Below are 24,222 nucleotides of genomic sequence, written 5' to 3'. Positions count from 1 at the left end.
GTGACTTCCTTCAAATGGCTTCCCATTTGATCGTTAGCGTTTCTTCTGGTGCATCTGCAGGGGTTGTTCCCCCAGACCAGGGGTCGGCAACGTTTACCACTGAAAGAGCCAATATGGGCCCATTTCCCACAGAAAAGAAAACACTGGGAGCCACAAAATGAAATAACACTGCATACAACGGGTTTTTTTTGCCTTTATGCTATGTATAAACAAACTATAATGTGTTGCATTTATGAAATTGATGAACTCCTGCAGAGAAAACGAAATTACATTTCTGCATGCAACAAAAACATTTTGAACTCCGAAAAAAAGACGTTGGGTTGAAGGTTACTCCGTAGGTAGCCTACTTTGGATCGAAGAATTAAAAGAAAGCGCGCACTGGCGGGTGTCAGGCATTGGCAGTTGTGATGTATATTAATAGCGATAAAAAACACGTTGTAGCGGTGTGCTAAACGCAGCGCTAAAATAAAGACTGCAGTCAAAGGTAACTTTATTCGAACTAAACAGCCTTGCTTTAAAGCCTCCCTCAACCCGTCCCCGTGGGCGCGGATGCTCCAAAAGACACGTACTCACAAACCCCCGTAGGCTATCTCCCTTAGTCGGAACGGTGGCTAATTGTGAGCCGGTTCGGATGTGCCAGGAAACGGTGTCTCCGCAAAGTTTTCAGATTGTACAAGATCACCATAATCTTCAAATTTCGAATTACATTTCAAAAGCTAACAAACCACGGGGAGCCGCATCACAGAGATCAAAGAGCCGCATGTGGCTCTGGAGCCGCAGGTTGCCGACCTCTGCCCCAGACCCTCTTTTATACTTCCTCACTGGGTCTCAGATGTCAGTCAGGTTGGGATGATGCAATCTCTCTCTCAACCAGCCCACTTTGCCTGAGGGCTTGCACGTAGCCTAGTCCCCAATCCACAAATGTGGTCTCCAGGAGACAATGGCCAGGTCTCTCTCATTTCCTGGGTCCTCTGAGCCGACCCAATAATGCTCTTACAATTCGCACAAAGGAGGGGGCTCCCTCGCCCTTTCGGCCCCTCAGAGCTGTGGTGCATTCATAACACCCCCTTTCTTCACCGCTGGTGAAACGAAGTCATACAGAGTCTTACAGGGTTTTAGAATCTAACAGAATACAAAAGTTTTTTTTAACAGAGTAATACAGTTATACATTCAATTTAGTAGCTAAACAGTTAACGATTACAGTGTCACTTTCTTTAATATCTTAACATCACATACCGTACTAAAGTCTTGTAGCATCAGACTTCAATTTAATAACCACCTATTTTAATTTCTTTCTCAGCAACAAAACTAAGGAGGTGTTATCTTAGCTTGTGTGCATCTGCAAAAGCTTATGCAAATACTAATCGTTTTACTTAACCGGCAGGTCTCCAAGGCGCTGTCTTTATTATTCACAGGCTTTGGCGCAATCGCATACAATCTGCTTTGCTGTTTAAAATGGCATCCCCATTAACCGTCGCTTCTTTTCCGGTGAGTCCCCCTGTGGGGAACTTGAGTAATTTGGCGTGGTAAACTCCCGCTCGCCTCCTTCATAGGGGTTATTTTATCAACACCATGTCCCAAACTTAGACCATTTCCACCCAATTCTTTAATTTTACCCAGGTGGCTAGCCCTTTTGTCAGGACCCTTCAGGCTATTGGTTTTTAATTCGAACTCTTTGTTCAAGTAGCATTTTGAATTCGGCCTCTTCACACCCCATCTTGGCATAACAATAGTGGGGGACCCGCTATCTCCCAGCTCACTCTGTAAGCGATCTGCCAGGTTTTAAATTTCTTCATTTGATTTGAGAACTACAGACTTCCAGTTTCCTTCAATAATAATCCTCATCTCCCCATTCTTAAATTCTGCATTAACTTTGAACCCACCTTCGAGTACAAACACCTGGGAACTCACACTTCCCACAGTTACCAAGGTTAACCCTTTTTCCACTGAACCAAGTCTGTCTGACCCACAAGGACGACCACTGAATCAAATACCTCAGACTTCTTCTGAGCTCCGTTACTAGGTTCAGCACAACGTGCATCCCCATCTTGGACACACTCAAACGGGACATTGGCCTCTTCCAGGCTTTCAATACCCGTACCCTTTTTAAATTCTAAGTTCCCCTGTTTCTCCCAGGTAATCTCTGGGCAACTCCCTTCTGGAGTAAACTCAACCCTGCGGGCTGAAACAACCTCATCTGCCAACCCAGCAGACTTCTTCGAGGTAAAGGCACCCTTTTCATCTAGAGCTGCCCTCATTTCATTATCAGGAACACCTTTAGAAGTTTCAACTTCCTCAAACAGTTCCGCCAAACCAGACAGATCATCCATGTCCAACTCTGGACCTCCTAACTGCTCTATCGGTTCCACATCTTTATTTTCTGCCTCTAGAACCTTTCTCCTCACTAAAGGCAGATCTTCCTCTGCTCCCTTCCCCTCTTTCACTTTACTACTCTTCGTTTTACCACCCTCTAAACCCTCATGGAACAGGGTCGGTAGAAACGTCTCGGCCAAATCAAAACTGGCCCGATTTAATCTGCTCTCGTTCTCAGCTGCCTTTCTCGACAGGCTGCGAGTGACCGCGCATGCGGGATAGATTTGGGACTCTAGGGGCGGGGCCACCGCACTCGCCGGACGGCGGGTCAGCATCATGGCTGCCCAAACCTTACCTCCTGCTAAATCGTTACCGAGAAGGACGTCCGCGTCAGTTCTCGGGAACTCGGATGGCACCCCTATTTCAACGGGTCCAGACACCAGCTCATAATCCATACTGACCTCATGTAAAGCCACCATTTCTATTCTTTTGCTGATCCCCTCTACCTTTACCATGCCCATTTTTCGACCAAATTCTAGTACCTTACTGCTGATCAACGACAGCTCTTCCCCCATGTCTCTCCAGATTCGTACGGGAACTGGTGTGTCTCCCTCCCTCACAGACACGGTTCCGTGTGACAGACAAGTCTCAGACCCTTCTCGTACTCTGTCTACCCGGGGCTCTCTGGTCGATTTACTGATTACCACGGCACACCCAATAGGGACTGCGGCTTTCCCTCTTCCTATCTCTTTCCTCGGCGCAAAGCATCGAGATGCAATATGCCCTCCCTTTCCACAATTAAAACAGGTCAAGCCCGGAAACCTCTGGCCGTCTTGCCTTTCCCCCTCAACCTTACCGCTAGCTCCCGGTGGGACCACTGCCTCACTCGTCGGACTTTCTCGATCGTTCCCACGGTCTCTCTGGGAACTTTTATTTGAGGAAAACTTTGTCTTGTGGGTTGGGGCATATTCATCCGCAAACCTAGCAAATTCTGAAATGGACTTATTCGGCTTCTCATTCAAATACATCCGGATGTCCTCCGAAACACAACCTTTAAATTCCTCAATCAAAAGTAACTCCCTGAGATGCCCATAATCCTCGTCCACTTTTTCCGCGGTGCACCAATGGTCCAAGAGCACACCCTTCTCATAGGCAAACTCGGTATACGTCTGATTCCACCCTTTTCGTAAGTTTCTGAACTTTTGTCTATATGCTTCAGCTACTAGCTCATAACACTGGAGAATGGCCGCCTTTACTTGGTCATATTTCTCTTCCCCTTCCCCCTCCGTGGACAATGCCGCATATGCCCGCTGGGCCTTCCCTCTTAACAGACTTTGTAACAACGCCACCCACTGATCTCTGGGCCACTTCTGATTCACTGCCACCTTTTCAAAAAGCAAGAAATAACTATCAACATCCGTCTCCTCGAACGGGGGTACTAACCTCAACGCCCGACTGACATCAAACCGCTCCTCTCGGTCCGACCACTGACTTCGTTGCTCTAGCCTTAACTTCTCCATCTCCAAGTCATGTTTCCTCTCCTTCTCCTTCTCAGCTGCTTCCAGCTCTTTTAGCTGAAGTTCATGCTCTCTTTCTTTCTCGGCCCTTTCCTTCTCTATTTCCAGCTGTTTTAACTTAATTTCATGTTCCCACCTTAATTTTTCCAACGCTAACTGAGCCGCCCCACTAGCTGGTACCTTTTCAGGGATATTTTCCAATACCTCAGCTGTAAACACATTCTTCCCAATATAGTACTGAGTTATTGCCCTTCGCACCTCCCGCTTTTTCATTGACAACCTCACCCCGCGAGGTTTGACTCCTTCGCCAATTTTATCAAGTCCAATTTGGAGGCCACCTCCAGCGCCTCCAGAGTCGGATTTTCTATAAATTCACCCACGTCCATCTTTGCTGGTTTCCCGTCTGGCTACTCGTGTAACCAGATCCAAGTTTTGGACCTACAAGCCCGATTCACTGGCCCTCCAATTTGGTGTCAAATCCTGAGACGAGAACCCCAACTGTTACGAAATCCCATAACTGGATCACTTACCAGCAAAGATAGAGAGGTCCATTGAAGTCTAATGGTACTATTGTGGCGACCCATTTCCTGGCACATCCGAACCGGCTCACAATTAGATAGCCTACGGGGGTTTGCGAGCACAGAGCTTTGGAGCCTCTGCGCCACGGGGGGCAGGTCGAGAGAGGCTTAAAAGTGAGGCTGAGGATTTCGAATAAAGTTTTTCCTTCGACTGCAGTTACCGACTCCGTGTCGTAATTTTAGCGCTGCGTGTAGCACACCGCTACAATTGGTGACCCTGACGGTCCAAACGAGTTTTGGACCAGAAATGAGCAACGCCGCCTCTGTTCATGCTGTTTCGTTGAAACTGCCGGGTTTCTGGACACAGCACCCGAACCTATGGTTCCAGCAAGCCGAAGCCCAATTCCACGTTCGCCAGATCACCTCAGAAGACACCCGCTACTACTACGTGGTGAGCTCCCTCGACCAGGACACAGCGGCCCAGGTCGCGGAGTTCGTATAGTCGCCCCTGGCAGACGGCAAGTACACGGAATTCAAAGCCCTGCTCCTCAGGACTTTCGGACTCTCACGGCGCGAGCGGGCTGCCCGTTTACTGCACCTGGAAGGCTTGGGCGACAGACCTCCATCGGCTTTAATGAATGAGATGTTGTCTCTCGCCGACGAACACACACCCTGCCTCATGTTTGAGCAGGCATTCCTGGAGCAGCTGCCCGAGGACATACGCCTGCTGCTGTCCGACGCGGATTTCAGCGACCCCCAGAAGGTGGCAGCCCGGGCGGACTTGCTGTGGAACGCCAAAAAGGTTTGGCCTTTTCGAGTTCCTCCGCATGCCGTTCGGCCTGAAGAATGCCGCACAGACGTTCCAGCGGTTAATGGACGCGGTGGGACGGGACCTGGACTTCGCGTTCATCTATTTGGATGACATCCTAGTCGTCAGGAGCATCTGTCCCACCTCCGTCAACTCTGCGCCCGACTGAGTGAGTACGGTCTTACAATCAACCCCGCCAAATGCCAGTTCGGACTCGATACCATTGACTTCCTGGGCCACAGGATTACTAAAGACGGGGCAACCCCTCTGCCCGCTAAGGTAGATGCGGTCCGCCACTTTCCCCGACCCACCACGATCAAAGGCCTTCAGGAATTCGTAGGTATGGTCAATTTCTACCGCCGCTTCCTCCCTTCCGCTGCCCGGATCATGCGCCCCCTGTTCGCCCTGATGTCGGGTCCGAGCAAGGACATTACCTGGGACGAGGAGTCCGCTGCCGCTTTCGTTCAAACGAAGGAAGCTTTGGCGAACGCCGCGATGCTAGTACATCCCAGAATGGACGCTCCTACTGCCCTCACAGTGGACGCATCTAACACGGCAGTCGGTGGGGTGCTGGAGCAACTCATCGCAGGTTGCTGGCAACCCCTGGCGTTTTTCAGCAAACATCTGCGGCCACCCGAGCTCAAGTACAGTGCTTTCGACCGGGAACTGTTGGCGCTCTACCTGGCAATCCGGCATTTCAGGTACTTCCTAGAAGGTCGGCCCTTCACCGCGTTCACGGACCACAAACCGCTTACCTTTGCGTTTACGAAAGCGTCCGACCCCTGGTCGTCCCGCCAGCAACGCCACCTGTCCTACATCTCTGAATACACGACGGATGTCCGGCACGTCTCAGGTAAGGACAATGCCATGGTAGATGCGCTCTCTCTCTCTCTACCGTTCATGCCCTTTCCCAAGGGGTAGACTTTGAGGCACTGGCAGAGGCGCAGCAGGCGGATGAGGAGATTCCGAGTTACAGAACCGCAGTCTCTGGTTTGCAGCTCCAGGACCTCCCCGTGGGCCTGGGTGAGAGGACCCTACTCTGTGACGTCGCCACCGGCCAGCCCCGTCCCGTCGTCCCGACAGCCTGGCGGCGCCGTGTTTTCGACTCCATTCATAACTTGGCGCATCCCTCCATCCAGACAACTGTCCGGATGGTTTCCAGCAGGTTCGTTTGGCATGGACTCCGCAAACAGGTCAGTGAATGGGCCAAAACGTGCATGCACTGCCAGACGGCCAAGATGCAGTGGCACACCAAAGCCCCACCGCAGCAGTTCCATCCCGCCCACCGGCGTTTCGACCACATTCATGTGGATATCGTGGGCCCCCTGCCAGTGTAGCGCGGAGCGCGGCACCTCCTGACTATCGTGGACCGGTTCATAAGATGGCCAGAGGCGGTCCCGCTCACCGACACCACCTCCGAATCTTGCGCCCGAGCCCTGATCGCCACCTGGATATCTCGCTTTGGTGTACCGGCCCACATTACCTCCGACAGAGGCGCCCAGTTCACCTCCAGCCTGTGGTCAGCTATGGCCAGCCTTTTGGGGACTCAGCTGCACCACACCACTGCCTACCACCCACAGTCGAATGGGCTAGTGGAGCGTTTCCACTGTCACCTGAAGTCGGCCCTCATGGCCCGCCTGCGAGGAGCCAACTGCTCGGACGAGCTTCCCTGGGTCCTACTGGGCATCCGCACAGCGCCCAAGGAGGACCTGCACGCCTCGTCGGTCGAGTTGGTATACGGCGCGCCCGTGGTCGTCCCCGGGGAGTTCCTACCAGCCCCACGGGGGCAAGAGGAAGATCCCGCAGCAGTCCTGGGCAGACTACGCGAGAAGCTCGGTAACCTGGCCCCCATACCCACTTCACAGCACGGGCGGCACCCAACCTGCGTACCCAAAGACCTACAGAACTGTAAGTTTGTGTTTGTACGAAGGGGCGGGCATCAGCCACCGCTGCAGCGGCCATACGAGGGGCTGTTTATGGTGCTCCGGAACAACGGGTCCACGTTCGTGCTGGACGTTGGGGGGAAAGAGGAGGTTTTCACGGTGGACCGCCTCAAACCGGCCCATGTGGACCTGGCGCAACCGGCCGAGTTTCCGGCACTTCGGCACAGAGGCCGACCTCCCAAGCAGGTTCTGGCCCTGACTGTGGACATTGGGGGGTGTATCGCCGGTTCTGGGGGGGGGTTATGTGGCGACCCATTTCCTGACACATCCGAACCGGCTCACAATTAGATAGCCTACGGGGGTTTGCGAGCACAGAGCTTTGGAGCCTCTGCACCACGGGGGGCAGGTCAAGAGAGGCTTAAAAGTGAGGCTGAGGATTTCAAATAAAGTTTTTCCTTCGACTGCAGTTACCGACTCCGTGTCGTAATTTTAACGCTGCGTGTAGCACACCGCTACACTATTTTTAAAAGTCTTTACTTATGAAGGGGCACAAAAATAAGATTAATACAAACATTCAGATAATATACGTCGTCACTACTCAATCTAAAAGCTCGGGTCTAATAGTAACCATCAATAAGAAACAGCTTGATCGTTTGTCTAGGGGATAATATATTGTCCAGTGGAAATGTAAAAGTCACTCAGTTCCGGCAGGCTTCAGCCTTTTGGGGGGACCGCTGGGTTTTCACTTGTTGGAGAGAGAGAGAGATTGGTGAGAAAAGAAACTTGCCCGGGTCTTTTATGAAGCGAATCCGTTGAGTCAGGGGAGCGGGCTTCCCCGTTGTTAGCTAAAAGCTGGTTTCCATGGTTCCAGTCACCGATTCCAGCAACGGAATTGAACGCACGTGACTTCCTTCAAATGGCTTCCCGCTACTACGGGATCATTAGCGTTTCTTCTGGTGCTTCTGAAGGGGTTGTTCCCCAGACCCTCTTTTATACTTCCTCACGGGGTCTCAGATGTCAATCAGGTTGGGATGATGCAATCTCTCTCTCAACCAGCCCACTTTGCCCGAGGGCTTGCACGTAGCCTAGTCCCCAGTCCACAAACGTGGTCTCCAGGAGACAATGGCCAGGTCTCTCTCATTTCCTGGGTCCTCTGAGCCAACCCAATAATGTTCTTACAATTCTCACAAAGGAGGGGGCTCCCCCGCCCCTTCGGCCCCTTAGCGCTGTGGTGCATTCATAACAGTATATTGCTTGTTTGTTAGTCCTTGTTTGACAAGTTTCCACATGGAAGGTTAGTTAGGAAGGTTCATTCGTTAGGTATTAATATTGAAGTAGTAAAATGGATTCAACAGTGGCTGGATGGGAGATGCCAGAGAGTAGTGATGGATAACTGTTTGTTAGGTTGGAGGCCGGTGACTAGTGGTGTGCCTCGGATCTGTACTGGGTCCAATGTTGTTTGTCATATACATCAATGATCCGGTTGATGGGGTGGTAAATTGGATTAGTAAGTATGCAGATGATACTAAGATAGGTGGCGTTGTGGATAATGAAGTAGATTTTCAAAGCTTGCAGAGAGATTTAGGCCAGTTAGAAGAGTGGGCTGAAAGATGGCAGATGGAGTTTAATGCTGATCAGTTTGAGGTGCTACATTTTGGTAGGACTAATACATGGTAAATGGTTGGGCGTTGAGGAATGCAGTAGAACAGATTGATCTAGGAATAATGGTGCATAGTTCCCTGAAGGTGGAATCTCATGTGGATAGGGTGGTGAAGAAAGCTTTTGGTATGCTAGCCTTTATAAATCAGAGCATTGAGTATAGGAGTTGGGGTGTAATGTTAAAATTGTACAAGGCATTGGTGAGGCCGAATTTAGAGTATTGTGTACAGTTCTCGTCACCGAATTATAGGAAAGATGTCAACAAAATAGAGGGAGTACAGAGGAGATTTGCTAGAATGTTACCTGGGTTTCAGCACCTGTTACAGAGAAAGATTGAACAAGTTAGGTCTATTCTTTGGACCGTAGAAGGTTGAGGGAGGACTTGATAGAGGTATTTGAAATTATGAGGGGGTAGATAGAGTTGACGTGAATAGGCTTTTTCCTTTGAGAGTAGGGGAGATTTAAACGAGGACATGAGTTGAGAGTTAGGGGGCAAATGTTTAGGGGTAACATGAGGGGAACTTCTTTACTCAGAGAGTGGTAGCTGTGTGGAACGAGCTTCCAGTAGAAGTGGTAGAGGCAGGTTCGGTATTGTCATCTAAAAAAAAAATTGGATAGGTGTATGGACAGGAAAGGAATGGGGGGTTATGGGCTGAGTGCAGGTAGGTGGGACTAGGTGAGAGTAAGCGTTCAGCATGGATGAGAAGGGCTGAGATGGCCTTTTTCCATGCTGTAATTGTTATATGTTATATATGTTATTGATTTTCATGAATTCTATTGTTTTTTTAAATTTTCTTGTGAATGCCTGCAAGAAAACGAATCTTAAGCTAGTATATGGTGACATAGATGTACATTGATAATAAATTTACTTTGAATTTTAACAATGCTGTAGCATAAATTCTATGCTTCCTTCCTCTACTTATAAAGCCAAGGAACCTCTGATTTTTCACCCACTAAGTTGCTTTAACACTTTCCCTTCACCTCTTAATACTAGGTGTCTCCCATCTATCTTTCAATCCAGTTGAAGAGTCTCCACCTGGAACATTGACTGTCCATTTTTCTCCATAGATGCAGTCTGAGCCGTTGAGTTCTCCAGAGTTCCTAGTGTTTCTCAGGTTGTTATGTGATCTTCAAATATTTGTGTATAAACATTCCTTGATTTCTACATTCCCAATGTGACTGACCTTGCCTTTCTTGCTAACATATTCCTTACACTGCCATTTTCATTCAGTTGTTTGTGCCTACGTGAAGTCTGATACTCTCTTCCTCATTATTTAATCTGTTTCTGATTTTATGTGAATTCGCCTCTTTGAAATTATTCCCTTTATACTCAAATCAAGGTTGGTAAAGCTAGGTGACTGCTCCACCAAACACCTAAACTCTGTCCACCATGGTTTTAATTCTCCTCTATTCCTATATGGGCATGTCTGTCCTCAGCCTCCACCACTGTCAAGGTGAAACCGAACACAAACTAAAGGCACCTTTTCTTCTGCTTGGGTAATCTACACCTTGACAACATGAGCATTGAATTCTCCAACTTCAGGTCAACTGCCCCATCTCTGTTCTCTGCCTCCCATCACCCATACACTTCTGTCAGTGGCCCTCTTCCCCACTGTTCCAGTCTGCCCTCCCCACCTCTCTCACTTGATTCCATTCTCCACCTCCCTCTCCTATCAGATTCCTTCATTTTCATTCCTTCATCCTGTCCGTTGTTTACCAGCTCCTGGTGCTACTTCCATGCTCTGCTCGATTTTTCCTATCACCTCGATAAATCAAAAACTTCTCCTTGCCCCTATATATTGATCACCTCTGCTCTATCAGTCCAGATGAAGGGTCTCAACCCAACCATCAACTGTCCGTTTCTTCCGTAGGTGCTGCCTGACCTACTGAGTTCCTCCAGTGTTAGTATTTTGCTCCAGGTAAAGATTAGCTTTATTTTTGACATGTACATTAACACATACCAATGAAATGCATCATTTGGCTTATCGTTTGTCATGTTCTTGGTGCAGCTTGAAAGTGCTTCTAACACCAACATAGCATGCCCACAGCTCAGTAAGCCTAACCATATGGGAGGAAACCGGAATGTGTAGAGGAAATCCATGGAGACAATGTACAAACTCCTTATCGAATCCTGTTCGGTGACCAATGGAGCTGTAAAACAATTATACTAACCACTACACTACAATGCCAACCCAGCATCTATAGACCCTTGTGTCTCTAGTTCTATTATTTGCTACTTTATCACATTTTAAAGCCTATATAGACACAAACTATTCTCTCCATCAAAGGATGCAATAACTTAAATAAAAATCTGCTCTTTCATTTACTAGCCCATTTTGGTTTTTTATATATTGCATAATTTTTTTCCCTAGATTATTAACTCTAAAGGTCCCCCCACCTGAATGGCCTGGTTAGAGTGTTATGCCTGTTATTGCCTCCCTACAGGAAGAGGAAGATTTTGCATCCGGAGTTGGTCGAGGCCGCCTTCCCGTCCCCTCTCACCACCGTTACTCAGACAACGATGATGAATATGATGAGGAAGAGGAGGAGGATTGCCAGAACACGAACACTGCTATTAGGTCAGTACAGGATGTATATATACTGTTCTTGGGAATTCAACTAATTGATCCATTAGTAACTGGTCACAGCTTGGTGCTAATACTTTCAGAGGAGCAGATCAGAAGCATACAAAGAAATCATTGCTTTTAAAATCTGCAAATTTATTTAGTTGACATATGTTTTTCTGTCTTGTTAATTGTTCAGTCATAGTACAATATTTAACATTGTTCCTGTGGGTTAGATGGTGGCAAATGTGAGTGCAGTGTATTGAAAGGAGGAAGAGAGCTGGCTTCACACAGACCAGCATTTACTAGCTCCAGATCGTGGGCTTACTTTGGTTCTTTTCTTTTCCTCTATCTTCCCAGTGCTCTTGAAGAACATGAGAAATAGAAACAAGTGGCTCAGAAGGCACCCATAGGATATAATTATTTAATGTTATCTACCCTGGAATACTACATTTGTATTTAATGTGTGATTGTCTGGAAAATGGGATTGGCAGACTATTTAACCCAGGGGACATGATAACCAAGCTCTAAACAGTTGACTGGCAATTTCTACGTTTACGCGTGTCAGGTTAAGCATTTGCAATGAGACCCCGACTTGCTTTTCATCCTTATCTCAGCAGAGCTCAGGTTCTCTTGCCAATAGTCGTCCAGTGTACACTAAAGGACCTTGGAATCAGAGAAATACGGTAAATGTTTTCGATGCGTGTGCATTATAGACAAACCATGCCAAGTCAACCAGGTTAATGCCTCAGGTATATAGAACACTGCAGCACAATAATGACCCTATGGCTCACAATGTTGTGCCAATCTCTTGACCTGCTCTAAGATCAATTTAACCATGTCCTCCTGCATAGCCCTCATTTTTCTATCATTCGTGTGCCTATCTCAGAATTTCTTAAATGCCTCTAAATGTATTTGCCCCTACCTTCACCAGTGCATTTCAGGCACCCACTACTCTGTTGGGGGAGGGGGGAGGCTACTTTTGACATCTCCCTGAAACGTTCCTTCTCTCACCTTAAAGGGATGTCGCCTGGTATTGGTCATTGCTGCTCTGGGTGAAAGGTACTGGCTGCCCGCTCTATCCATGCCTCTCATAATCTATACTCTTTATCGAGTCGCCTCTTATCCTCCTCCGCTCCAAAGAGAAAATCCGTTGCTTGCTTAATGTCCTCATAAAACATGCTTTCCAATCCAGGGAGCAATCTAGTAAATCTTCGCACCCTCTCTAAAAGCTTCCAGATGAAGTGACCAATGTCCCATGTCCTACCAGGGTTTTATAGAGCTGCAAAATTATCTTGCGTCTCTTGACCTCAATCCCCCAACTAATGAATATCCACTCACCATACACCTTCTTAACAGCCCTTTCAATTTACGAAGAAATGTTGAGAGATCTATCTGTTCCTCCACCCTGCTAAGCATCCTGCCTTTAGCCCTGTATTCTGCCCTCAAATGTGACCTCCTTATGTATTAATCTTAACATATTAAAAGGTCTTTTTCATTTCTTCAGCAGCAAAGTTTGCACTTATTTTGCTCTGCGTTTCAGGTATAAAAGGAAGAGCCATCTGTTACAGGAACAACGACCCACTGAGCAGCTTTCTCTTCTGCAGCCCAACACTATCAACGTGCTGACTGAGAAGCTCAAGGAATCTCAGAAGGACTTGTCAATTCCCCTTTCCATAAAAACCCTTGGAGGTGTTCCAGCTCACCCCCAGGCTTCCCCAACGCCCAGCAACGAGAGTACGGACACTGCCTCTGAGATCGGGAGTGCTTTCAACTCCCCACTCCGCTCCCCCATCCGTCCAGCCAATCCCACTCGTCCCTCCAGTCCGGTCACCTCTCACTTCTCCAAGGTGTTGTTTGGGGAGGAGGAAAGTCTATCTCGTGTCGACTGCATGTGTTATAACAGAGCAGTGCGGGACCTCGGTCCCGTTGTTAGCACAAATCTGTTGCACCTAGGTGATGAAGGAACGCTACAGACCCTTGGAATCACCGGTGAGTCAAATAGTGAGAAAATGAAGTCCTAAACTGAAAATACTTGTTTTAACCAGCCCAGAACATCCAAGGTGCTTTAAACATTTGCAGTATTATTTATCTAAGATCTCTGTTACAATATAAGAAATATGCTGGCCTTTCCCTACAGGGCACTTTTTAATTTCCATCCTTAATTAACTTAAAATAGGTGGTGAGTGTTAACCTTGAACTAGAAATTGCATTGACATGTTGAAGGAACTGAGTGGCTCAGGCAGCACCTGTGGAGCACCCAAGGATGTGATGCTGAGGCTTTATAAAGCATTGGTCAGTCCACCCTTGGTGTATTGTGAAAAGTTTTGGGCACCTTATGCAAAATAAGAAGGTGCTGGCATTGGCATTGGAGATGATACAGAGGAAGTTCATGAGAATGATTTCAGGAATGAAAAGATTAATGTATGAAGAGCATTTGATGCGTCTGGGCCTGTGTTCACTGGAGTTTAGAAGAATGAGGGGGTATCTCACTGAAACCTATCAAGTATTGAAAGGCCTAGATAGAGTGGAAGTGGAGAGGATGGTTCCTATATTGGGGGATCCCAGGACCCGAGGTGTGGAGGCTAAGCCATTGAGTATATTTAAAAGAGGTTGATAGGTTCTTGATTAGTAAGGGCGTCAGAAGTTACGGGGAGAAGGCAGGAGAATGGCAGAGCAGACAAGGTGGGCCAAATTGCCTAATTCTGCTCCTATGTCTGGAGGTTTTAAATGGACAGTTGAAATTTTGTGTCAAGACCCTTCATCTGGACTGGGCCGCTGTCAAGGAGCGCTCACCAATAATCTACTACTCAGCTTGGGTTTTCCTGTATCATGTGGCTTCAGATTTCATGATAAATAGAGGAACAACTAGATGAAATGTCGTAATCTGAAGCAGCAATCATCCATTTCCCTTCACAGTTGCTGTCTAACCCCAGCAGTGTTATTCTCCCCCCCCCCCCCCCCCCAAGACTCCAGTGTCTTGTGTCTCAAAACTTCTTCAACTGCCTTGTTTCTTGTGGTGAAGGTAATCCCAACGTCGTTACAGGGCTACAATATTCCCAGAAGGGAGCAGCTGTGTGCTTTGCATGCGGTGGTGTTCCGGTAGAGAGCTGGCAAGTTTCAGAGGTGCTCTTGGTGAATTGCTGCTGTACGTCTTGTTGATACTCATTACAGCCAGAGCACATTGGTTGAAATGAGAATGTGTGCCTAAGGATGCCTGTCTACTTTGCCCTGAATTGTGTTGACCTTCTTGAGTGTTTTTGGAGTTGCACTTTGTCAAGACCGACCAAGGCTCAAGGTCACTTCTGTTTCACCAATAATTGTAATGAAGTCTGCAGCCACACGATTCAGGAAAACCTAAACCCAACATCAGTAGCAGGTCATTGATGGGTGCTTCTGTACTGCTCTATGGTGTTTGAGCATTGTTATTAGCAGGTTTGTCTATGTCTTTTTTGGGCTGGACAAATCTGGGCGGTTTTTCAAAATGTGATTTTCTTTGTGTTGAAGTTAAACAGTTTCGCTAAAGGCCAACTCTGGGGCATAAGAATAAAGATTTTTATTTGTCATGTGCACATCGAAATGTAATGAAGTGCACCGTTTGCATCAAATCAGATCAGCGAGATTGTCCTGGGCAGTCCACAATGTCACCATGCTTCCAGCACCAACATAGCTTGCCCACAACTCATTAATTAACCCTAACCTTGGGAATGTGGGAGGAAGCACAGTAACTCTGACACGGGCGTTACGAGAGACTGTGCCCCTGCCAGCATGCATGCTCACAGATATTTTGTGACAAGATTTTGGATTGAATCTAATTGGCTGCATTTGTCTTCACCTGAGATGTCTACCATCACAGGAGGCAGAAAGTGAGTCACTTACTTGGCACTCCTGGCTAGAAAAAGTTGTGATGGGCAGGTACAGCAAATCAAGTTGGTGCAATTAGCTTCAATGTGCCCCTTTTAGGAAGTTAAATTGGTTTATTATTATCACATGTACTGAGCTACAGTGAAAAGCTATTTTACAAGAGCAAGAGGATAAGACATGAGAGAACAGGACCAATCAAGTGTGACAGTAGAAAAGTGTGTATGGAACCAGAGGAGTTAGCAGAAGTACTTAAGTATTTTGCTTCAGTATCCACTACAGAAAATGATCTTGGGAATCGTAGGGATGACTTACAGCGGATTGAAAAGCTTGAGCAGGTAGATATTAAGGAAGAGGATGTGCTGGAGCTTTTGGAAAGCATCAAGTTGGATAAGTCTGTGGGATCTGACAAGATGTATCCCACACTGTTGTGGGAGGTGAGGGAGGAGGTTGCTGAGCCTCTGGCGATGATCTTTGCATCCTCAATGGGGACGGGAGAGGTTCCAGAGGATTGGAGAGTTGTGGATGTTGTTCCCTTATTCAAGAAAGGGAGTAGAGATAGACCAGTGAGTCTTACCTCAAGGGTTGGTAAGTTGATAGAAAAGATCCTGAGAGGCTGGATTTATGAACATTTGGAGAGGCATAACATGATTAGGAATAGTCAGCGTGGCTTTGTCAAAGGTAGGTCATGCCTTATGAGCCTGATTGAATTTTTTGAAGATGTGACTAAACACGTTGATGAAGGTAGAGCAGTAGATGTAGTGTATATGGATTTCAGCAAGGCATTTGATAAGGTACCCCATACAAGGCTTATTGAGAAAGTGAGCAGGCATGGGATCCAAGGGGACATTGCTTTGTGGATCCAGAACTGGCTTGCCCACAGAAGGCAAAGAGTGGTTGTAGACGGGTTATATTCTGCATGGAGGTTGTGACCAGTGCTGTGCCATAGAGATCTGTTCTGGGACCTCTTCTCTTTGTGATTTTTATAAATGACCTGGATGAGGAAGAGGAGGGATAGGTTAGTAAATTTGCTGATGACCCAAAGGTTAGGGATGTTGTAGATTAGTGGTCACCAACCTTTTTAAGCCCAAGATCCCCTACCTTGGCCATAGTCAAAGGTGAGATCGACCCCCAGATCGATCAGTTACACGCATGCGCACTGGGGCAGAAGAGACCGGAAATAAAACCCCGCAACCCGAAAGTAGAAATAATGTATAAACTCCAGGAGTACCCACCCTTTTTTGCACCACGGACTGGTTTAATATCGACAATATTCTTGTCGACAGGGGTGGGGTAGGGGGGCGGTGGTGTTAAACATGACCGGAATACAGCGATACTTGAAGCAGGTTTATTCTGCCCAATTTATTCCGCAATGTAGTTTTAGCGGCTCTTGGCACTTAGCTTCTGTCCCGTTTGCCTACGTTTTCTTGGCTGAGAAAACTCAGCGGGTTTGTCTTTAAGTGTGGGGTGCTTGGACTCGGTACTGAAGCAGTTTTGAGGGCTTTGTTGCCTCATTAGACAGCCTCCTGCCTGCCCGCCGCCAGACGCCTTGGCCAGGTGCGGCTGGTCATGGGTAGGGTGAGAGGACAAGGTCAGGTCCAGAGGTCCCCATGGCGGAGCCGCAGCGGTTCCAGTCCAGAGAGCTACTGAGTGAGGAGTGCGACAGGGTGCCCACCTGCCCGCCTTGTAGGGTCTGTCGGCTGACAAAAGTTTGTTTCAGTAGATCGCAGCGCGGTATAGCTGCTCTGATACTTACGGAACCCTGGCCCGAATTAGATCGTCTGCGAATATTTTAGCACTGGGTTCCCCACGAGCATTCAGTGTGGTGAACAGGTTTAGAGGCGGCGTCCATCTGTCCGCACTCTGGGCCGTTAGCAACGGTGGTTCTTACCGGCCGCCCGAGGCGAACCAGTGATCCCTGGTGTGAGAGTATCACTGTGTTTAGGTGACTGATGACTGCGCGTGGGTTCAAGTTCAACAGTGGGCGAGACAGGGAATGAGGAAAAGTGCAGCTGACTCATATTGTTTCCTCGATGGTTGGGGACCATTGAATTACACTGTGTAAACACAAAGTACACTGCAGATGCTGTGGTCAAATCAACACGTACAAACAAGCTGGATGAACTCAACAGTCAGCAGGTTGACTGCTCATTTCAACGGATGCTGCCCGACCTGCTGAGTTCATCTGGCCTGTTTGTACGTATTGAATTACACTCTGTAGTGTGGGGAGCTACACACATGTGCACTGGGCAGAAAGAACAGAACTAAAACCCCACAACCTGGAAACAATCTCTCAACAGTATTTGTATATTTATTTTTCTTTTTTATTCGGAAAGTCTCAAAAATCGACCAGTTGATCACGATCGACGGGTTGGCGACCACTATTGTAGATAGTGTGAAGGGCTGTCAGAGGTTACAGCAGGACATCGATAGGAGGTGAAGCTGGGCTGAGAAGTGGCAGATAGAGTTTAACCCAGATAAGTGTGAGGTGGTTCATTTTGGTAAAATATGATGGCAGAATATAATATTAATGGTAGGACTCTTGGCAGTGTGGAGGATCAGCAGGATCCTGGGGTCCGAGTCCATAGGACACTCAAAGCTTCTGCGCAGGTTGACTCTGTGGTTAAGAATGCATACAGTGCATTGGCCTTCATCAACTGTGGAATTGAGTTTAAGAGAGGAGAGGTAATGTTGCAGCTATATAGGACCCTGGTCAGACCCCACTTGGAGTACTGTGCTCAGTTCTGGTCACCTCACTACAGGAAGGATGTGGAAACTATAGAAAGGGTGCAGGGGAAATTTACAAGGATATTGCCGGGATAGGGGAGCATGCCTTATGAAAATAGGTTGAATGAACTCAGCTTTTTCTCCTTGGAGCGGCAGAGGATGAGAGGTGACTTGATAGAAGCATTTAAGATAAGAGGCGTTGATCGTGTGGATAGTCAGAGGCTTTTTCCCAGGGCTGAAATGACTAGCACGAGAGGGCAGTTTTAAGGTGCTTGGAAGTAGGTACAGAGGAGATGAGTGGTGAGTATGTGCTGCCGGCGACGGTGGTGGAGGCAGATACGATAGGGTCTTTTAAGGAACTCCTGGACAGGTACATTGAGCTTAGAAAAATAGAGGGCTATGGGTAACCTTCGGTGATTTCTAAAATAAGTACATGTTCGGCACAGCATTGTGGGCTGAAGGGCCTGTATTGTGCTGTAGGTTTTCTATGTTTCTAAGTCATCCATATGGATCACAATGGTACATAGAGGTAGTACCTGGGAAAATGATAATGCTGGGTAAAGTGTTAAAGTTACAGAGAAGCTGCAGTGCAGGTAGATAATACAGTGCAAGCCTTAACAAGGTAAATTAGGAAGTCAAGAGTCCATCAGGAGATCCAGTGGGATAGAAGCTGCCCTTGAGCCTGGTGGTACATGCTTTCAGGCCTTTGTTTCTTCTGTCCGGTGGTAGGAGAAAGGATTTCCAGCTAAGAGGGGTCTTTGATTACGTCGATCGCTTTACCGAGGCAACAAGAGGTGTAGATGGATTCCATTGAAGGAAAGTTGGTTTCCCTGATGCATGAACTGTATCCACATCTCCGCAGTTTTTCCAGGCTGGGGCAAAGCAGATGCCATCCCAAGTTGTGATGCAAATTGGGGAGGGTGAATGACAAAGAGGAAATCAGCAAGGAATCCCAGGCATTTCCCATCTGGGCAGTTGTTCTTTACATAGTTTGAAAACCAACTATTCCTATTTCTGATCAGGCAAACCGCATAACATGGAGAATAGGAGATTTGTGAGGAGTGTTCATCCTGTGAAAATCAGGCCTATTGCATGTGAAAGAATGCAAAAACAAGAGAAGCATTTTAACCACTGGGTTATATTGTGGAATGCCTATATGTTCAGCAATGTATCTGCAATGCTTAATGTAGGAATCCTGGGCTATATCCATAAAGATCTGGGTTACACATATATAGCACTTTTTTACTACAGGCCATTTGGACTCCTTTGGTTAAGCTTTTATAGAGAGTTTACTAACTGCTTTGAAGTGATTTTATTTAATCATCATCTCTTTGGTTGTAGACCAGCAGAAAACAGACTCCATTAAAAGCTCACCATTGCCTCATACTGTGGACAGGCCTACAGAAGTCAAAATGGAGGATGGGAAAGAGTCCCCTGGATCATGTGACAGAAAGGAGAAATTTTCAGGGACTGCAAATAATGAACAAAATGTTGCAGAAAAATATTCCCCCAAGGTGAGTGAGAGGCAATATGAAGAGGAATTTCTCCTGGTAGTTTGACTACAGCTCACCAGTGAACTGTTCAGACCTTCCCAGCCTCACTTTTCACTGAATAGGAACTCACTGCATTGCTGTGTGGCTGACTTAAAGGAAGCAGTCATCCAGGTGAATTTATTTTGAGCAATTACAATGGTTCATTTTGGTATTTCTACCATGTACAAAGAGGGGAACATGTTAATGCACAGGATCAAATCAAGTCAATTTAATTTGTTTTTGCTCTGTTTATTTGGGAATATAATGTGGAGTAAGCCCTCGGGCCGTTTGAGCCACAGCATCCCAGCATTCCTTGATTACGGGACAATTTACATTGACCAGTTAACCTACTCGGCAGATCTTTGGACTGTGGGAGGAAACTGGAGCATCTGGAGAAAAACCATGCTGATGGTGCTGAAGTTCAGCTATGATCTCTGGAGCACACAAGCTCTAAATAGCACCGTGCTAAGTGTTACACTATCCTGGCGCCCAAGTTCTCTTGGGAGCTGGGGTAGGAGCATGGTGAAAAGCAAGTGCTCTCACTGCTGGCAGTAGATGTAAGATGTTGGGGTTCTATATGAAAACAGACCCCACACTAACTCTTAAGGAGATGCAACTTGTCTTATCTTTTTAAAGATTGGCTTTATTCGTCACATGTACATTGAAACTTGCAGTGAAATGTGGTGTTTGCATTAATGACCAAAACAGTCTGAGGATGTGCTGGATGGGGGCAGCCGCAAGTTTCGCCATGATCCCAGCGCCAACATAGCATGGCCACAACTCACTAAACCTAACCCATACATCTTTGGAATGTGGGAGGAAACCAGAGCATCTGGAGGAAACCATGTGATGAAGGGAGAAACATACGAACTCCTTATCGGCAGCTGTCACTGTAAAGCGTTACATTAACACCTATGCTATCACATCTTTCATGACATTCTTTAACCAGGAGAGAATGTAGTTCCTGCATTTGGCAAAAGATTTCTGAAACACTCAGAGGAGTTCTGCAGATTAACAAGTGAACACCAAAAGGATTCTGTGCTGAAGTATTAGTACAAATCTGTGTGGATCTGTTACAGTGGTGAACAATGTTACTCATCTGGAGATTTAAACAATATATGAACAACAATATTCTCGCTTATTTTCCAGGAGTTGCTGGCCTTATTAAAGTGTGTAGAGGCTGAGATCTCTAATTGTGAGGTGTGCCTTAAGGAGGAGGTAGAAAAGAGGAAGAAGTACAAGGTAAATGAGGGGAAAAAAGGTCTCCCTCGTCTTCTTTTAGTGGTTAAATATACTTTTATTTGTTGCATGGGGGCCTTAAACTGAGCAGACTGTCCTGTGCTGCCATAGAGGTCTCACCCAGTAATGGATCACTGAGATAAGCTGCCTTTATTCTGTTAGAGTTCCTTCAGCAAAGAGCTCAACAATTGTGTCTAGTAAAATTTTGTTGCACAGTGATGGAAGACATGCATTTGATGTAAGTTCAGCGTGGACGAGGCCGGTAGCATATTGCTGTTTTACTCCCCACCCCCTGAAATGCATACAGTCCTGTGCAAAAGCCTTAAGCACCCTAGAATTTTTATATTGTTTCAGGTGGCATGGCCTCCACAGAGCCCTGATCTCAACATCCTTCAGGCTGTCTGGGATTACCTGGAGTGACAGAAGCAAGCAAGGCAGCCAAAATCTGCAGAAGAACTGTGACAAGTTCTCCAAGATATTTGGAATAACCTACCAGCTGATTTTCTTCTAAAGCTGCATGACAGTGTATCCAAGAGAACTGATGCAGTTTTAAAGGCAAAGGGTGGTCTCACAGAATATTGATCTGATTTAATTTTTATTACTTTTCCTGATCTTTATAGTAATCTTTTGATATTTAGAGACTTTTCGTTCCATTATTTTTGCAAGCTTCTTTTCTCTACAGAATTTTTTCCATGTATCTAAGGCTTTTGCACAGTACTGTATAAGAATATCACCGAGGTTGTCAGTTTTAATCAACTTGCAACTAAGCTAATGATAGTCCTGAGAATATTTCTGAAGTGTCTAGCCATCAACAGAAGCTGTTGTAAGGTGTAAAGACTGATGATCATTAGGGATAATATTGTTGGAAGTCCTGCATTAATTATAATTAAATTGTTGTTTAAAAAATCCTATGTGGATTATCCTTTGCATAATATGTTTGTTATTTTTGATCAGATTGATGATCAGCGAAGGACCCATAATTATGATGAGTTCATCTGTACGTTCATCTCCATGCTCTCTCAAGAAGGTAAAGGACTTTGTCAAAATTCCTCATTCCTGTATGGAGCTCCATAGGGAAGGGCACAGTTCTTTAACATCATGTATGGTTAGTTGCAGCCTGACTTGCTGCAGGTTTGGTTGTTTAATACCTTATGTACGTTAAACTTCTTCTTGTAATCCCTGACATTGCTTACTCAGTGAAAGTGATGAGTATATTTGTCTCTACCACACTTTTACACAGTAAGTCTTAGGACCCAACACTGAGTGAAATAAAATCTCATCAGTTTCTCTTAACTCTTCAGCCAATTACCTTAAATTCCTGCCCTCTCGTTGAAGACAACTAAGTTATTTAGACCCTTCCTATTCACCCAAAGCTGTCATAATTTTATACACCTCGCTCAATCTTCTCTTAACACAGCTCAGCACATCACAAGAACCAGCCTCACTTCAATGGACTCTATCTGTACTTCTCACTTCCTCAGCTAAGCAGGCAGCATAGCTAAAGACCCCACCCACCCTAGCCGTTCTCTCTTCATCCCTCTTGCTTCGGGCAGGAGGTAGAAAGGCCTGAAAGCACATGCCACCAGGCTCAAAGACAGCTTCAGTCAGGCACTTTAATGCACCTCTTGTACGATAAGGTGAACACCTGCCTTCACAATCTACTTTGTTACGACTTTCTTGGTAGCTTTTACAATTTATTTAGTGTTGTTATTGTTTTACCTTATTCTAGTTCAGTGCACTGTGTAATGATTTGATTTAAACAGTATGCGAGACAAGCTTTTCACTGTATTTCGGTAGACATAACAATAATAAACCAATTTCCCCCTACTCCCCTCCCCTCTTCTTCCCCACAGTGACACCCCCCACCCCTAAGTCCAGTCTAGTTATAATTACTACTACTCTTGCTAAACATCTGAAGCATCTCACTAATAGTATTGCATCTTCCTCTTGTTTGGTCACCAGAACTATGTGTTGTGAAATTGTGGCCTAATAGTTATGAATTTCTAGTTTGATTTCCTAGGAACGAGGGGATTGCCATTTTTGAAGGGGTTTTCCATATAGGGTCCTAAATATTTCTCAACTGTAGTCACGAGAGGGAGTGTTCAGGGCTGCAAAATTATGGGTGGGTGTGCTGATACTCAGACTGGAGGAAGTGTTAGGGTGGATAAACGCCAAGAACCTGGCGGGATATATCCCAGGATGCTGAAAGAAGAAAGTGATGTGATTTCTGGGGCTCTGGGGATTATTGTATCTTCATTAGTCGCAGGTGAGATACCAGGAGGATGGCCACTGTTGTCCTCTTGTTCAAAGAGGGGACTTGAAACCACAGGCCAGTGGGCCTTAGGGCTGTGTGGAGGGTTAGTAGAGAAGACTGTGAAGGACACTTGGAAAGGCAGGGACTGGAGTCATCCCAGTCCAGAACTAGTCCCTGTTCATTTCCTCCAGCATTTTTTGTGTTAGTTTAAAATTGGTTTTCTTGCCACCTGGATCACAATTCGAGCCGGAGGGGCCATTGCCATAGGAAGGAAGGTGGTCAGAGAGTGAGGTTCTGATTGGCATGTTACTTACCACTGTTGTCCAATCCCCCACTAGGAATGCTGGCCAGCCTGGTGGAGCAGAACATCTCTGTGCGGAGGAGACAGGGCGTGAGCATCGGACGCTTGCACAAACAGCGCAAACCAGACCGGCGGAAACGTTCCCGGCCATACAAAGCCAAGCGGCAGTGAAGATGAGAGCATAGGCACCCTCCGCCTTTGGCGTCAGAGCCATCCCGCAAGGCGGGCAAGCAATTCTTGTCGCTGAGGAGCACGGCTTCAGTTGCTGGAGCTGCTCACTCGCATCACGGGCTCTTGTCAGGAACACAAGATGATTACACTAACTTCTGGTCTGGACAATGAAGCCATCCACAGTGCAGTAGAACTGAGGATAGGATCAGTCAATAATGGGTCCAGTGAAATTAAGCAACTGCTTTGTAATGATGGACCAACCATAGCCAGAGTCCGTGTGCTCTTCTCAGCACCCTGCAAAGCTTGCCAGCAGGACGGTAATATTACATGGGAACTACAACCTTGGTCTGGCCCCCTGCTCTGTGTGTACTGCGTAAGGTAGCTCCATATGTGAATTTTCTTCACCTTGCACCATCCAAATTCAAGCTTTACTCCAAACTCACTGCTGTCTTTGGAAGTGCTTTTTATACTGGAGACTAGCTAACAGACGACTGTGATATGCCTGACCACTGACCGAGTGCTGGAAGGGACGAGATTACTCAACCAGTGATAATAGAAGAAGGACCTTGGGATAATGCCCTGTTCAGTCAGAGGAGCGCAATTCCAATTTTGAATTTATTACCAGTTTGAATTAAAGAGCACTTTTTTTAAAACTTGTTTGGAGTCAGTGATATGGATTAAAAATAATTTATTTCTATGTTTAATGAGACAAGGTTATTTAGTGCAGTTGTTCAGATTCTGTCTGATTCAGCTCCCACATGCTGAACACTGAACATGAGCATGCATTCCTACCTTCATAATGTTTGCACTGATATTTCAGTCCAAACCTAGTGGCATCCTCCTTACTGCTGAAAGACGACAAAATTACCAAATAC

The 24,222-nt window shown here is 46.5% G+C and overlaps 1 protein-coding gene across 5 annotated transcripts in view; it reads left to right on the top strand.

Annotated features, from left to right (window-relative positions):
* The window catches only part of bap1 (BRCA1 associated protein-1 (ubiquitin carboxy-terminal hydrolase)), a 99,121-nt gene extending 75,115 nt beyond the window's left edge, over window positions 1-24,006 (top strand). Inside the window, exons 12-19 of one of the 5 annotated variants that reach the window (XM_059944432.1) lie at window positions 10,570-10,617; window positions 11,144-11,277; window positions 11,883-11,948; window positions 12,806-13,254; window positions 19,192-19,364; window positions 20,532-20,624; window positions 21,576-21,648; window positions 23,214-24,006. In XM_059944432.1, the coding sequence (XP_059800415.1) occupies window positions 10,570-10,617; window positions 11,144-11,277; window positions 11,883-11,948; window positions 12,806-13,254; window positions 19,192-19,364; window positions 20,532-20,624; window positions 21,576-21,648; window positions 23,214-23,347 (1,170 nt within the window). In that variant the 3' untranslated portion in view covers window positions 23,348-24,006. Of the gene's footprint in view, window positions 1-10,569; window positions 10,618-11,143; window positions 11,278-11,879; window positions 11,949-12,805; window positions 13,255-19,191; window positions 19,365-20,531; window positions 20,625-21,575; window positions 21,649-23,213 lie in introns of all 5 variants that reach the window. The other 4 variants (XM_059944431.1, XM_059944433.1, XM_059944434.1 and 1 more) reach the window with 4 other exon arrangements.
* The last annotated feature ends 216 nt before the right edge of the window (window positions 24,007-24,222 follow it).

The sequence above is a fragment of the Hypanus sabinus genome, chromosome 19 (assembly GCF_030144855.1).
Source record: "Hypanus sabinus isolate sHypSab1 chromosome 19, sHypSab1.hap1, whole genome shotgun sequence".
In the NCBI taxonomy this organism is placed as follows: Eukaryota; Metazoa; Chordata; class Chondrichthyes; order Myliobatiformes; family Dasyatidae; genus Hypanus; species Hypanus sabinus.
Note: the sequence above shows the minus strand (reverse complement) of the source record. Positions and strands in the feature narration are given on the sequence as shown.